Source organism: Corvus cornix, chromosome 6 (genome assembly GCF_000738735.6).
Source record: "Corvus cornix cornix isolate S_Up_H32 chromosome 6, ASM73873v5, whole genome shotgun sequence".
NCBI classification, from domain to species: Eukaryota; Metazoa; Chordata; class Aves; order Passeriformes; family Corvidae; genus Corvus; species Corvus cornix.
The window spans coordinates 30,138,700-30,153,913 of NC_046336.1; the positions used below are offsets into that span (position 1 = coordinate 30,138,700).

At 37.8% G+C, this 15,214-nt stretch overlaps 1 protein-coding gene across 7 annotated transcripts in view; it reads right to left on the minus strand.

Annotated features, from left to right (window-relative positions):
• The window catches only part of RTKN2 (rhotekin 2), a 53,257-nt gene that overhangs the window by 16,265 nt on the left and 21,778 nt on the right, over window positions 1-15,214 (minus strand). For all 7 annotated transcript variants that reach the window (XM_010400766.4, XM_019286526.3, XM_010400771.4 and 4 more), the window contains 7 exons: window positions 14,988-15,187; window positions 13,097-13,155; window positions 9,453-9,506; window positions 8,408-8,525; window positions 6,831-7,031; window positions 2,181-2,275; window positions 578-684 (listed from right to left, as the gene is read on the minus strand). In XM_010400766.4, the coding sequence (XP_010399068.1) occupies window positions 578-684; window positions 2,181-2,275; window positions 6,831-7,031; window positions 8,408-8,525; window positions 9,453-9,506; window positions 13,097-13,155; window positions 14,988-15,148 (795 nt within the window). In that variant the 5' untranslated portion in view covers window positions 15,149-15,187. The remainder of the gene's footprint in view (window positions 1-577; window positions 685-2,180; window positions 2,276-6,830; window positions 7,032-8,407; window positions 8,526-9,452; window positions 9,507-13,096; window positions 13,156-14,987; window positions 15,188-15,214) is intronic.

Consider the following 15,214-nt stretch of genomic DNA (forward strand, 5'->3'; position numbering starts at 1 on the left):
GCTTTCATAAAAACATAACAGTTTCACAACCAGTTTAAAGCCTGTAATTCAGCACTCCTGACAAATGACCCAGACCCTCTGGTGCTCTACTATCACCTTCTCATATGCCTAGTTGTGCAACGAACCAAAATAGAGAAGTAAAGTGAGTTCAGATGAATAATTTCTGAAGGGATGAGTTTAAATATGGCTCGGTTCACCAGCCTGATTCACCATGCTGTGATATGAACTCTTGTGCCAGCACAACAAGGGCTATGTACAAGGATGAGAGCCACAGGATTATTAGGACTGATGCCGTCAAGTACCAGTGCAAACCAACTCTGAAACAAGAGTTGTACTTGATCTTTACTAACAACCTACATCATTCATGCCAAAGAAACATTGATTTCTCCATGCTCAGCCACTGAAGGCACCATTTGTGAATGCAGCCATGAGAGAGTTTCCCCCTTGCTCTAAGTAGAACAGGAAAAAACACCAGTTCTCAATAAACCACTTCAGGCAAAAGCAAAGGTTTTAACAATTGACTCTTAGTGACAGCTATTAACAGCCCAGGATGCAAACACAAGCAAGGTCTTCTTACCTGCTGGTTTAGAAATCCTGCCATCATATCCCTGGCCATGCAGGAGGGCTGGACAACTAAACGGCAACACATGTTTCCATACAGGGGCAGCCAAAAAGAGGATTCCTCTGGGGGAAAGAAAAAGGCAAAAGGCAGACAAACACTCAGTTCTGATCAATTGCCCTAAACTTATAGTTTAGCTTTCTACATCTGTTTTTACATTAAGATCGTGAGTGAAAATAAGCATATTTTCATACTTTAAGAAAAGAGATTTAATCCTGTAGGACTAGACTAAAACTAATTTTTAGTCTTCAGGAAGTGTTTTTTAATTGGAAAAAAATAGTAAATTCCAAAATAATTTCAAGTAAAAATGGCAATATTGTTCTGCAAAAAAGAGGTGTTTTTACATAAAATACAGCTCATTTCAGAGCTAAAACACTTTGAAAGGTAAGTACACTGACGCTCTCATCTAGTATGATCCCTGAGCCCATCCCATTGTGGCACACAGCTATATTTGTACATGAGCACTTTGCTCAGATTGTTTTAATAAGGCTTGGAATTTGTATCTACTTCTGCCTTCAGCACTAGAAGAGCATTTAGGGTTCCAAGGAGTTTCTAATGAGTTGGAATCACTCAGCTCTGCTATGCTATAGGCTCTCTCTTCTGTAATTAAAAGTAGGTAATGCAACATTCCATTAATGTGACTCTGTCTTTGGTCATGGTTTAGAACTGCTTGTGATGAACCAAAATATCCAGATATGTCCTTTCTCACCTGACAAAATTATGTAAATAATGTCAGAAAAAGGAACTTCAAGAAGAATATAAAGTACTAATAAAGAAAGGCTTACAAATATCAAAGGTGCTCAGAATTATTCATCCAACACTTCAAGAAATAAATGCCCCATAAATCTTCAAATCTGTACTTATTCAGAATTACTGAAACGTAAAGAAGGAAATTCCCTTTGAGGTCAAGTTTACCCCAGTAAATGATTTAAGTTCCCAGAAGCAATAGTGAAAGTCCCATGCCTTAGGTTAACAGTTGGAGCATGGCTTATGGGAGGGACTGTCCTTGCAGAAAATAATGGACAAAGTACCAAAAAGTGAAAACACCACCATCAGTTGCAGTATAATCAGTCCCCCATGGTGTTGAATTGCTCCCAACTGGTGCTGCCCCAGAGCTGAAGGACAGCAGCCAGCACAGACTACAAGCACACACACTTAAGTCCTGTGTTAAATCTGGGCCTTGAACAAACCTCACCAAACTGAAGCAATTTTTCTTCTGACTACAGAGGAACAAGCTGTTCTTCGTTCTGATACCCTTCCTTGGCTGTGAGGAAGGGGAAATAATTTGTATATAACTACAACTCACATAAGACGGATATGCAAATGACAGAAGGAACTCCCAAAAGAATTACATTTTTCATCTGGACTTGAAATTTTACTCAACTTATAGTTTATTCAGCTGTGTACAGATGCCTGCTTTAGAGCCGTTAAATATTTTATTAAAGTTGTTCTATATTGAGTATCAAGAAAAATAATCTCTTTAAGCTCTTTAGTTTACAAGAGTTTAATGCAAAATGTTACTGGCTTTTTATTTCCTTAAATTGGTACCATATGTACTTACCATTTCCTGTAATGGTAAGGTTGTGGGTCCTGAAATTGTCCTCAGCGCTTTCCAGCCCCAAAGTGGTGTATGCTAGCAAACTGTACTTTGCACCACTAAATGTGAAAGAAATGGCACATTTAGGACATTTCTGCTTGATGTTGCTCAGGTCTAGACATGCCTGAGATACCACATTTGGGTACAAGGGAACACCAAGGTGCACGGCAGCACCTGTCAGTGACCGCAGACTGCCACCCCCCAACCTCTTCCCACACAGCTCCTGTATCTCTGGTTCTCTGTTCCGCAGTCTGTTCACCTCCTGCCTCCACGTGTGTATCTCCAGTTCCTCCTACCCCACAACTTCCAGGCCAATGCCATCATTCATTACAACTCTTTCTGTTGCCTCCTCTCTGGGACCTGCTGGCCAAGAGACTTCTCATGTGGCCACTGCCTACGAGCTGGGCTCGTGCTTCCTGAAGAGCCAGGAGGGGCCAAACCCAGGGGTAAAGGCTGCGCTATCCAAACTCTCTGCACCCTCTGGATGCTCAAAGCACCTCTCTCCTCTAGTCAGACACCAAGTTACTTCCAATAGCATTACAGCTCTTATTCCTAGGCCTAAAGCAGTAAGATTTGGCAATAGGTTCAAAAATTCCTATAGTTAATAGAAAAACGGATGACAAACTTTATCTGAAAATACAGGTTAAAAATTAAAAGGCTTTATACTGCTTCTCCATGTTGCCCTGCTCTTTTGCTTTGCCTATGCAGACTACACTTTATAGACCAGTTGTTTATAATGTATTTTGAATAGGATCCAATAGATTGATTATTCACATGCAGAAATCTGTGCAGAAATCCTACAGTCAGTTTTGTAGCATAAAGGATTTTTTTTCACTTATTGGCTTACAGGTTTCAGAATGTTTTATCTTAGTTTGGTATTTTGCCTAGGGAAAAAAAGTATCACTCTTACAATTCAGCACAGTGCAATTGTGGAATGCAATTCTTGGAATAAACTGGTATAAATTTAGTACGTTTAACCTTTTCCCTAAAATACTCATCGGACCGAGTAACAGATTTACAGTCCAGCAATGCAGTAAGAATTCCACCTAGCTAATGGCAGTTAGAACAAAGTCCACAAGAAAACAAACCCCTCCAAATCACTAACTACTCTCCCCAACAGGATCTAGCACAAGTTCCTCAACATATCTTCAGCAGAACATAAGAAATCTTGGTAGTATAAAAGCTGAGAAGATGCTATTGAACTAAAATCACCAAAAATAGTTTTCCATCTTAGTATTTTTCAAATTTTATTTTTCTTACTGGCACAGTGGAAACATACAGTTTTCGGACCTTTGGCTCTGCAGATAAACAAGGAGAATGTCTACCTCCCCCTAACCCTAATGAAAGAGGAAAAGTAGGAAGTTTGTTAGAGGGGAGGTCTGTTATGTATCTGTCTCCAGGGAACAAAAAGAAAATTAAATACAGTATCACGTTCTGGGTGAAAAACCACTGCTGTGAAGCACTTCAAGAGGGCAATCTCAACAAAAACTCATCAGCATTTGTATATATTCCCTGCTAGACTGTTCCCTAACAAAAGGTTCTCCACTGATTATGTTTGACCATGCAGCTGAGCAATGCATTACCATTCTATTTAAACTGTACCATAAAGTTCAGTTTCTTCTCACAGATAAAACTGCTGTGCTGATTCTAAAGTTACTTTTTTTTTCTAAAGCATGACTAATTACCACAACAACCTTGCCAAAAAAAATAGCTACTTCACTTTTAAAATATGCTTCACAGTAACATTTTCATTCTAAAATACAAGTCATTCCTTTCAGGCAGCTGCAGTATAATTTAGAAAAGTTTTATCTACAAATATTTTTCAGATTTAACTGGCTAATCAGGATTCTTGACTGTATTTTTCCTTTGCATTTCACAGAATTAGCTAACCGCCTTAAATGGCAGTTTCTTTGTATAACAAAGAATAGTCTGCCTGCTGCATCTCATTCGGTACTTTGCATATCTATAGTATTTTACCATGTAACAACTTCATTAAAAAAAAAAATCAGCTCATCTTCACAACATGCCTGTGGCAAAGGCTCGTTGTTTAATCTGTTTACTGATCAAAAGACAGAGGCACTGAAGTTTCCACACAGACCCCGGTGTGGGAAGGTGTAACTATAACACTCTATCAATGTATGTTAATTAAAACATCTTCAATTCCAGAATCTGTTGCTGAATATTAAACCCAATGTTAGAAATCCCAATCTTAGTTCATTCATTCAAAGCGAGTGAAGGAGTGAGTGGAAGACTTGTGAGTGAAAAAAAAAAAAAAAAAGAATTCAATATGCTCACCTTTCAATCAGATCTTAAATAATAGACAGTAAAACCAAATATAACCTTCAGGTACTAACAAGAACCCAACCATAAAAGTGAGGCCACCAGATTAGACTGTGTACTTCCAGCAAAATATCACTGGGCATTTGCCAACTCAAACACAGGACACGGAAGCTGCTGCACCTTCAGCCCAGTGGAGGACAATACATCAAACACAACCACCAGTGCATGTGTAGGCCAGTTCTGCAAGTGAATGAGCAGGCACTTGAGGGAGACTCTCCAGCGACTTATCCAAAGAGCAACCTAGTTACACTGGCATTTAATAGTAAAACTGCACTGAATATTTTTTCTGCTATGAAAAATGTAAAAAAAAAAAAAAATTTAAGCTAGAATTGAAAAACAAAGCAGGCAACAGACTGTAAAGAAACTAAAAGAGGGATAATTAAGAGAGAATATCAGTATAACTCAAATTAACCAACCTAAGCAACCAATCAAGCCCTTTGTCACTATGCTCTTTCAAGAAGTTCCAAGTCTGACAGTTTCCTCACTAACTAGAGAGGTTTCTAAGCCAAGAAGTTTGGAACAGAGGGATCACAGAGTTTTTGGGAAACGGAGAATATCACTCATGTGTGCACTGAAAAGAAAAAGGCTTGTACAAATGAAATCTACAGAGAAAAGGTGTTCGCATAATATAGAAAGTTCACTTTTTTGTTGCAGTTTAATTTCCCCTGATGGACTGGTAAAACTCTCAGGGAATACTTGAAAGATCTCTTGTAGTCTTGCAGTCTCTTCCCCTTTATAAGGGCTACATACCACGGTCTAACTAATATAAATCCTAGGGGAAAACCCATTAAAAAAACTGGACAACTTATTTTCTGCTTATAATAACCCATTTCTTTCCAAACAACTATTTTAATCACCCAGCAAAGCCATCATTAAACACTTCATTGTTCATTTAATTGTGTTAAGAAAGTAATAGTCACTGTGAGATGATTATCTACAGCAGAAACAACAAACTTCCAAGATGGAGGAAAGGAAAATTCAATTGAGAAACCAAAAGCAAAACCCAGGGGAGGAGGCAGCTGTTTAAATTGTCTACTGGTGCTTCTTCCTTAAAAGCCAGGCAGTCTATATTCAAGCAAAGAAGCCAGTGGTTATATCTGATTCAAACTGTGTCTAATGATAGTGTGTCATGGCCCAGCTGAAGCTGGTGGAAAGCACAGCCACCTGACATGATGCAGATTGAAAAATACATTGTCATTAGGTGGAACCCACTGGAAAGTTAGTGATAAAATCTGTTTTGCTCTGTGGATAAGATCTCTCGGATGTCTATTTTTGAGTCACACAGCAATATCAGTTTACAGTAATATCAGTTCAACGAAGATGGAATATGCTTGAATGTTTCCTTTTAAAATCCTGGGAAATAGATATATGAAGCTAGACTAAGACTACACTCAACACCTGGCAAGAGTTAAGCATTGATTCTTTACTGTCAGCTGCCAAAAAAAAAGTAATTCCTTGAAAAAATTGCTTTCTAAAAAAATATAAATAAATAAAATAAAGAAATGCTATTAGTATTTTCAAATTAGGTATTTGGTCTGCTTAAATCCCAATGAAATTAAAGTTGCTGGAAAATATTAGTAGGCAGTTAATTTTTAAAAGGACACAGGTAAATTACTGGGAACAGCACTTATGCCTATGAACACTGAAAACTGTTCTGTGCTAAAGTCAATTAAGAAATCTCCTGTTAAGCAGCCCGTAACCATAAAGTGCCTTTGGCAGTCCAGTTTTACTGAAAAGCTGGCACGTGGAATTAGGGCAGAGGGTACTGGAGTGGTTTCTCCTGCCTACATACACACTTTTTGTTATTTCACACAACTTGTAACTTTTAGACATATCTACCTGTCTGTCAAGTACAAGCAACACTGGCTAGGTGCAAAAATAGTATGGGGAAGGAAGTAAATGGGGAAGGGGGGAGGAGGAGAAGTAGGTGGACAGAGAGACACAGACAGACCGTACAAGCTCAACTTCCTCTAGAGATCAAACTAAAAATATTATGGAGGTTGGAAAGAATAGTGGATTTACCAGCTGTCTGGCTGTGGAGCACAAAGATAAAGGCTGCTCGTATGTTTCAAGATCAGAACCAGGCCCCAAGGCTCAGCGACATGGTTGGAATTCACACCTACTTTCTCATTTCCTATTTAAAATGTAAATTTTTTTTCACATGGGCAACTAGAGAAAGAATCAGTTTCTTGGCAGTTTGCCAAAAATTTACAATCTTTGGTCTACTTCTATTGTAAAAGCTATAAAACCAGAATATCAATATATGTGGCTTACTGGATGGCTGGGTCAGCAGGCAAAAGGGGTTCAATGCTGTCTTCCTCCAGTGCAGCTTTGAGTTTCTTCCCTGTAGCTTTGCTGAGGGACGTTTTAAGTTTCTTTGCCAGTTTCTTAGGAGTGTTTGTTATATATAAAGACTCCTCTGTACAGCAGCTATACACTTCAACCTTCACCTGGAAATCTGGGCTTGCTTCATCACTGAAGTGGGGGAGGAGAAGATTTCAGAGCGTTTGTTAACAAACTGTGCACGGAGCCAAGGAATGTTGCTGCTACTTTATAGATTAAATAACATATTTCTAATCAAGGGAAGCAATGCCATAAGATTCAGGCGCAGACACACGTTAATATGGAATTAAGGACTAGAGTACACAGCAGTAACTTAGCATTGAGGTCATGAGATGGATGTTATAATTGCGCCATAAACAATTACAAACAGGAAATTCAACGTTTAGGTTAAAAACGGAAAAAACCCCCATGTTATGGAAATACACAGGCAACACATTCAAACACACTTAAATCCGCCCTCTACTGTTACACAAAAATCCCATGATTGAAAACCTGTGCCTGCTTATGGTCCTAAATCAGATTGAACTGTTTGAAAGATATCTTAGCTGCACCCCATCCCCTTCAAATTACTGAAAAAAAAATGCTATCTAATAAAAGCTGTCATTCACAACTTAACTACCTACTGCTGCATTGTCTGGCCCACAGTCTTTCTCAGTTTTCAGTTCTATTGATTCTCTTGTTCTCAAGCTTAGTCATCAAACCAGAAGCCTAACCTCATCTTTCAGGTACAAATAATGTCATTACACAGATGCCGTAATAAAATCATCCCAAAAGCTTTTATATCAAGTCTTTCTATGCCTTGGGGGATAAAAGGCAAGTTAGGGTGCCTTTTCTGCTTTTGTTCCAGTGTTCCACAGAAAATTATAATGGTCAAGTCTCATATCTGTGAAGAAGGAGATTTGAATCTTTGTCCCCACTCTTAACTTGAACATGAGTGCTTAAAATTTGACTTAAACTCAGTTTTCAGGATCCTGATTTAAAGCTTTTGGTAGTTCTAGCTTTCTAGCCAGTCTTCCTCAGGAGACAGACTCTAAATTGTTGATATAAAAAAATAAAGGCAGGGAGTGGAGTCAAGCACATGCTCAGGTAGGTGTAACAACATGAGATGTTACATGAGGATAGAGACTGTAACCTGCTGGACAGAATAACACTGAAACACTTGGTGCAACATTTACACCTATATTGTCATAATGCTTTCAGGTTTTAGCATTGATTTAATGCTGTCCTGGAGATGTAAGTTTGTTTATCTCTTTATATAAAGAAAAATGATTCAGCAGGGCTAAAATGAAAAGAAATACAGATCAACTAGCACATCTACAACCAGCCTCATTTTGTACACAAAAACCAGCCTTCCAGATTCTCCACCCACTAAAATGAACAGAGCCTCTACTGATTCCTTTGCCCACAGCAAAACCTAGTGGACCTCAGCCAATCTTGTTCATAATCACATCCACCTTCAAAAGAAAACAATATTTGTACTTCCTTCGACAGATGTAAATTATACTCACAATATGGTTACATTTTCAAAACAGATATCTGTTATTGCTTTATCCACAATAGTCACCTCAGTATCAAAAACCTCAGCTCCCATTCTGAACAAACAAAACACTGCATAGCGCTGTGATTCTGGAGAGAGCCAGAGAAAGCTTTTATTAGCCACATTGCACATCACAATACTAAACACTTCCAGTAAGCAGAACTATACAAAATGGTAATTCAGACCTCTAAGGAATTGCCCTCAAATTCTTCGAACCAGAAATTTTTATCATAGGATTTTATGATAATTGACCTATCAAAGCTGCTGTCTAGGTAGAACATACACAAAGGGAAAAAATGGCTACCTCTATTAAGAAAAAAAAAGTTGAGTAATCAGGTATAGTGTGTGTTAGCAACTTCAAAAACATTAGTAAAAATGTAATTTTGTTTAGTAAAATTGACTTTACACCAAAAAAAAACCCCAAAAAACCATTTGATCCAAAGTCTGTATCATTTTATGAATGTGCTACATAGGATTAGACTATTTTGCCATGCTTTGCACCTCTGACCCTATTGAAAATCAAAGTGAAATCAATGCCAGGTGACAGCTGGAACAGATTTAGGATTAATCTCCATGACACAGCAAAATGCATGTACTTGAAGGCTATCCAATAATAAACTCAACACCAACAGTCAACTTTCATTTAAATTTCCCACTGGAAACAGCCTCCAATATACTCTCTCAAATGCAGACAAGACATAGAACAATGTGTTTAATCAGAAGTTTCTCAGTTAACCATTTAATACAACATTTTTTTGTTGCTTCCTCTGGAATTCTTCTTCAGGAGGGCTCTTTAGAGAGTGAGGCTTAAACACAGAGAACCACAGGACTTTGAACTAACTCAGCTTGCTACAGCCAGCAACTTCAAATTACGAGCATTTACACAACAAAGAGTAAAACATGGACTTAATGGAAGGTTAAAAAATAGGTTGAAATGAGTATGAACTTCCTCATTCAGTTTAAATTTACAGGCATAAGCAATTGCTTATCAGAGTAATTCATTACATCTTACATACTTTCTTTATTGCTGAAGTGATCAGAGCCTTTCCACATTAATGGTATTCGAATATCTAAAGGGGGGAAAAAAGAAGGTAGGGAAATTAAGTTATAGTCAATACTGTAGATCTGTGATCAAAACAAATTACAAAAAGTTTGTTTCTTTTTCTGATGTTCTGGTGGTAACAGGGCCTTCCACCCAGAGAACAGCATAATTATTCCAAGTTTATTATCCACATCAAAAGAAAATTCAATAATTAGTTCAACTTGAAGTGTCATTTCGGTTTAGAAATTATGCTAGAATAAAGAATATTTTAAATCTCATTTGAAAGTACCTGAAATAACATTTCAGAGAAGCTGTGTAACATAGTTCTGAGAGGTATTCTTTGAGCCCAATATTATGCATAGATGCAAACCAAAACCCTGCTTGCCTTGTGCTGGAAACCGCTCATCCCACTCCACGAGGAAAGCCTTCCTGTTTTAATGAAAAGACTGGGATACTTATGCTGCAAGCACTTCAGTCTTGTTTTGCTAACCACAGAGAAAATACCACTTGTAATCACATTCCCAGCGAGAATTGTCTTAGTCGGCATAAAAAGAGTTTAGAAATCTTTTTTCTCTTAACTTGAAAATATCCTTCTACTTCAGAACCATTGTAGAGAGGCAATTACAGAACCATTATTTTAAATCATGCCTGTCATTTTAATATTAGGAAAGTATTTTCTTCAATAAATTTTCCAATTTATCTACTAAACCCAACACAGTATTAAGTGACATTTTCCTCCAGCTTTGAGGGCTCAGGTTAAGATATAATGTTTTTTATTAGTCCCCTGTTAAAAGAAAAATGCTGTGGGGGCTTTATAAATTCAAAGCTGGTTTCTGAAGTACAAGGGTGCTGTTTAAAAGTATATGCAATATATTAAGTGACACATGATGGCAGCAGCAACCAGCACCAGCTCAGTTGTCTTGTGACAAAAATCTTCAATGTTGTTATAAAGAAGCATTGCTGACTCCAGTGCTGTCGTCATATGAGGCTGATGGAAAAATCCAGACATTATGCTAAGATGCAAAATAGTGCCAGTATTTTGGCATCAGGTTGTCATGCATTCCTACAGGGGTTTACCCACAAAACTTTTTGTTGATTGAAGTGAAACTGCATATAGTCACTCTGTCTCAGATGTTAAATGAAAAATTCAAATTTCAGTTAATTTTTATTATGAGACGTCTTATTATAAAAGCTATTTCAAAACTGAAAGTTTCAAATTAATCTATTTTTGAGTGTTCATGAAAACTACTGAACTTTCAAGTGAACTGCCAGCATACAGCTTTAGACTTCTAACTTCCTAAAAAATCAATACATCACCGTGTACTGAAACTGCTTTTCTCTTCTAAAGATGCATTTGCATAGCAAGCATGTCTAAAAATAGGGGGTTTTACATAAAGAGAAATAGTTTCATTAAAATCATTACAGAAGTCTCTCTCAAACTTTTTAAATATATATATATTCATCTCTGTCAGAGACAAAGCGCAGAACGTTTCTTTCCTAAAATACAAAGGTCTCAAATCTACATTCATATGTGAAAACAAATAAAAGCTTTTTCTATCTTTAATCATAGCAAACTCTGAATGACAATTTTAATGCGCTCAATAGACCTTGTTAGCAATTAGAGTACTAGATTAAAGATTACTTCTGTATGCTGCTTTCAATATCTTGCTAGCTGAAAAATTTACACCTTAGTCAGAAAATCATGAGTCAATCCTTGAACAATGATTGATAACATGATACTTGTAAATCAGCTTTCAATTCATTCTTGGACTGAAAGAGCTGTCATTTATCAAAAACAAAGATCAATTTTCACACACCTTAATTTCAGTTACCCTGAGCTGTAAATCTGTGTGGATGCAAATCGGTTACATTCAAATACTACAATTAATCAAGTTTAAACCCAATGATTCCTTTATAAAATTACTTTAAATTATAATTATGCTTTTTGATAAACATTTGATGTATTGTCTTCTGACAAAAAAAATCAATTAGTACAATAACATAAATTACATAATTTATTCAAAAATGTGGGGGATAAGTAAAAATGATAGAAGAGTGAAAAACTGTGGATTAAGGAATGCACTTCCCACACAGTATCTGACATAGTTGCTTTCTGTAGGAGCATATTCCTCAGTAGTCCTGCATAGCTCTTCCCGAACTTTTGGTGTTGGTCACGACTGCCCTATTTTTTTGGTAATCATCATCAGGCATGTACTAACCATATGACACGCTAATAAATTTATAAGTGGATGGATTACTGGGGGTAGAAAATCAGGAGGTAATAACAGGTGACCTATAGAAAGAATAAATCAGCAGAGGCCAAGAACAACATTTAGGCTTTCCTGCTGTAAGCTGGACCTGGCCAGGCTTCTTGGCGCGAGTATCTGAACAGGGGCAAGGCACGGCAGCATCCAGCACTCCCAGGCTGGGCTGCACAGGGAGGCAAGTTGGCTCTTCCTCCTCTTCACCTTGATCTGTGCCACACTTCTGAGGACATAACCTCCAGTTTGAGAGCCACTGTGCTGGTAACAGGGCAGAATCATCAACAGACAGGACCCAGTACAAAGTGGTGTATTTCACCCTTCCATGGTCTTCTCCCACCAAAAGAAACAAGCTAAATCTTTCATATCCTGAACAAAATTTTCATACTAAAAACAGAGTTCTTAAAAAACTCTGATTTTCTAAAGTTAGCAGAAGTGTATTATATGACCCTAAAGTCTTCACTGCAGATAGCTCTCCAAATGTGAAAAAAGGTGCAACCACAGCAGACAGGCAAACAGATGCTTTCATCCAACTACCATAAGGAGGAAAGACAGATACACATTCTGCAAACAGCTGTGCTGGCAGAAAACATTACTGAACCATGTACTCGTCACTCTTCTTCTACTAGAAGTTACCTTGCTTAAAGATACATCAAAATATGCAGAATTAACTGAAACAGTTTCAGTAGTGAGCTGTTCTACATTATTTTATTCTTAATGAGGCAGGTCGGGGAGCACAATCAGATCTGTTTGCAAAGCTGGCAGAACAGCCACAGGAATGCTGAACGTGGCAACATCCACTATTGGTACAGGCAAAGGAAGCAATAAATCCACAGTGCTGAAGTTTGGGAACAGGCTAGAAAACAGCGTACCAGCCCACCAGGAATGGTTGTTAAATATCCTTGTTACTGGTCTGCATTGAAGCCATACCACTGTACCTTTGCTGTAGTAACATAATCTGCATTGCCTAAATAGCATTTGCATACTAGTTATAATTCTGCTCTCAATTTGTTAGACGTGCCCTGTACTATCACTTCAAAGTCTGCTGTTGTGAGGAGAAAAAAGTTTTTAGCACACTCATACTTAGTTAGTTTTGAAATGCTTTCAGTGTTCAGTGGCAAACAGAAAAAAAAGTATTTCCCTCTGTGGAAGGCCGTGTGAGCAAAATGTAAACAGAAGGTAGGATCTTCAAAAGCCCACGTGAGACTTAAGCACAAGTCCCCTTGAAGCATTAGAGGATTGATGCCTCTGAACCACAGACACACTTAAAAAATACCAACTTGTTTATATAGTTTGTATTACAAGCCACTGTCCAGCTAATTAGCTCCTATAATTAAGTGACTACCCAGCCTCTTACCCGATATAGCAACCTTTGCTCTGCATGCCATCCGGTCTTTTGTCCCATTTTCTGAAAACCTGCCAAAAAAGGAGAAAAGAAAAAAGAGATTTGAGATCTGTGCATTTAGACATCTAAAACTCAACCCTTTAAACACTAAGAAGCGTCAGGATTTTCATATTATAGCTCATTTCAAATGCTTTTCTTTAAAGTTAATTTTGGTATCTCTGGTTTAACACATGAGTCATTAGTTTCTTAAGCATAATCTGGAAGGAAGGTACACCACCATTTTTAAAAATTCCCTAGAAGATTTTACTCCAAAGCTTATGTAACCTGAGTATTAAAAGACAAGTAGATTCATCTTCCTTGTCTTTTCCAGATCCTACAGGATCAAAAACATTATCAATTTTTCCCTTCTGTACACATCAATGAAGATGCAACTTAATTTACTGGTTCTATTATTGTTTAAAGAATTGCCTCCTCCTCTATTAATGAAATGAAAATTTCTAGCTGCTACCAGTATCATGACTTCCAGAGGCAGTTGGAATATCTTCAGAACGCACGAATGACAGACCCTAGAAAACCCCAGAATTTTCTCTCTCTGCCACAATTAAGCCTTAAACAAATTCCGGTCTGAAGCAAATATCAAAAGAAAAGAACTCCAAATGGACTATCAACTACCAAAGACACAATTTAAACAATAGAGAAATAACTTGTGCATCTCTTCTAACGACCTCCACAGACACCTCAAGGACCCCTGCAGACAGAAATCCAAGCAATGCATGGCAGTTACAAGTCAAGCACACAATACAGCTGTTCAGAGACATGTCCAAACAGCCCTGCCCTGTTCTGGACATGTGCCATCACCATTCTGTGCACGCTGACATCAAAGACAAGGAGCTGAGTAAATCAGCACATATTCACACTTGATATTATTCCATCACTAAAAGCATAAGATACATAAGATCATAAGACTAAAAACATAAGATTCATACAAGATGAATCACTACAAAAGTCCTTATTTTAGTAGGAAAAAGCAGTACAAATGCAATAATTACAGAATACCACACATATCGTGCTAGTTTTTAAAATCAGCTTTCAGAATAGGTGACAGAAAATGCTGCTCTTTCCTCCAACAAATTTCTCCTATAAGGCAACATTTCTGAAAGCAAAAAGTAGTGGAACTGCTCCTACAGATACAATTAACTGGAGCTAAGCGTGTACTCAGAGAGTTTCTATGCTAAGCTGCAATATAGTATTTCATTAAATTAATAACCTGAAAGCAACAGTGTCTCTGCACCACGATTCTGAACATTGCACCTCAAATAAATTCCATTTAGACCAAAAAAAACATTATTCAAATAAACCACACATACTTCAGCTCCTTCAAGAGTTATAATGTGAGAATATTTTCAGCTTCTTTTCTTCCCATTGAGGGTTGCATTTATCACTTCGCTGTAGTTAACACAAGTGGCCAGCAGAGGGTACCAATTAACCATGATGGGGCCGTCATTAAAGGACCCTTGACAACAATACAAAGAATGAAAAATACAAACAGCTGTATACTGACTTGGATAGCTTTGTTTTGTTCCGTCAGACTTGGCTAGGTACCTTTTTGTATGCTAAGGGTAATCAAGAAAATATGTCTATTGTGTTATTTGATACTGAATTACAGTTTAACGTCAAAAATAAAATTTATCCAGGAAAATAGGACTTGTATTTAATTTTCTAAAGCAAAAAGAAGATAATGGAATTATTTTATAAATTAATGCTTTAAGGCAGCAGGAATTTGTTTATATGGGGGAAGAAATAAGGAAGGATTTAAATCCACATTTCTAGTCAGACTGCTAAAAACTCCTGTAAGTAAATGCCTGTTTCATCCTGCTCCCTCTGAATGTGAGCTGTTACTCACTGCTCTTCAGTCCTGCCCGGGCTGGGCTCCTCCTTTGGGCCCTGCAGCTCTGCCCTGTAGGCCCGGATGCGAGCATTGCAAACCATCAGGTTCTTCACCGCACGCAGGAGCTGCTCCTTCTGCGTGCTCGCTGCCAGCAGTTTGCAGATGCCTTCTCGCATGCGGACCTCAAAGTTGATCTTCTCTTGGATGTCACATTCCTAGATAAGCAATAAAACCAAAGGATT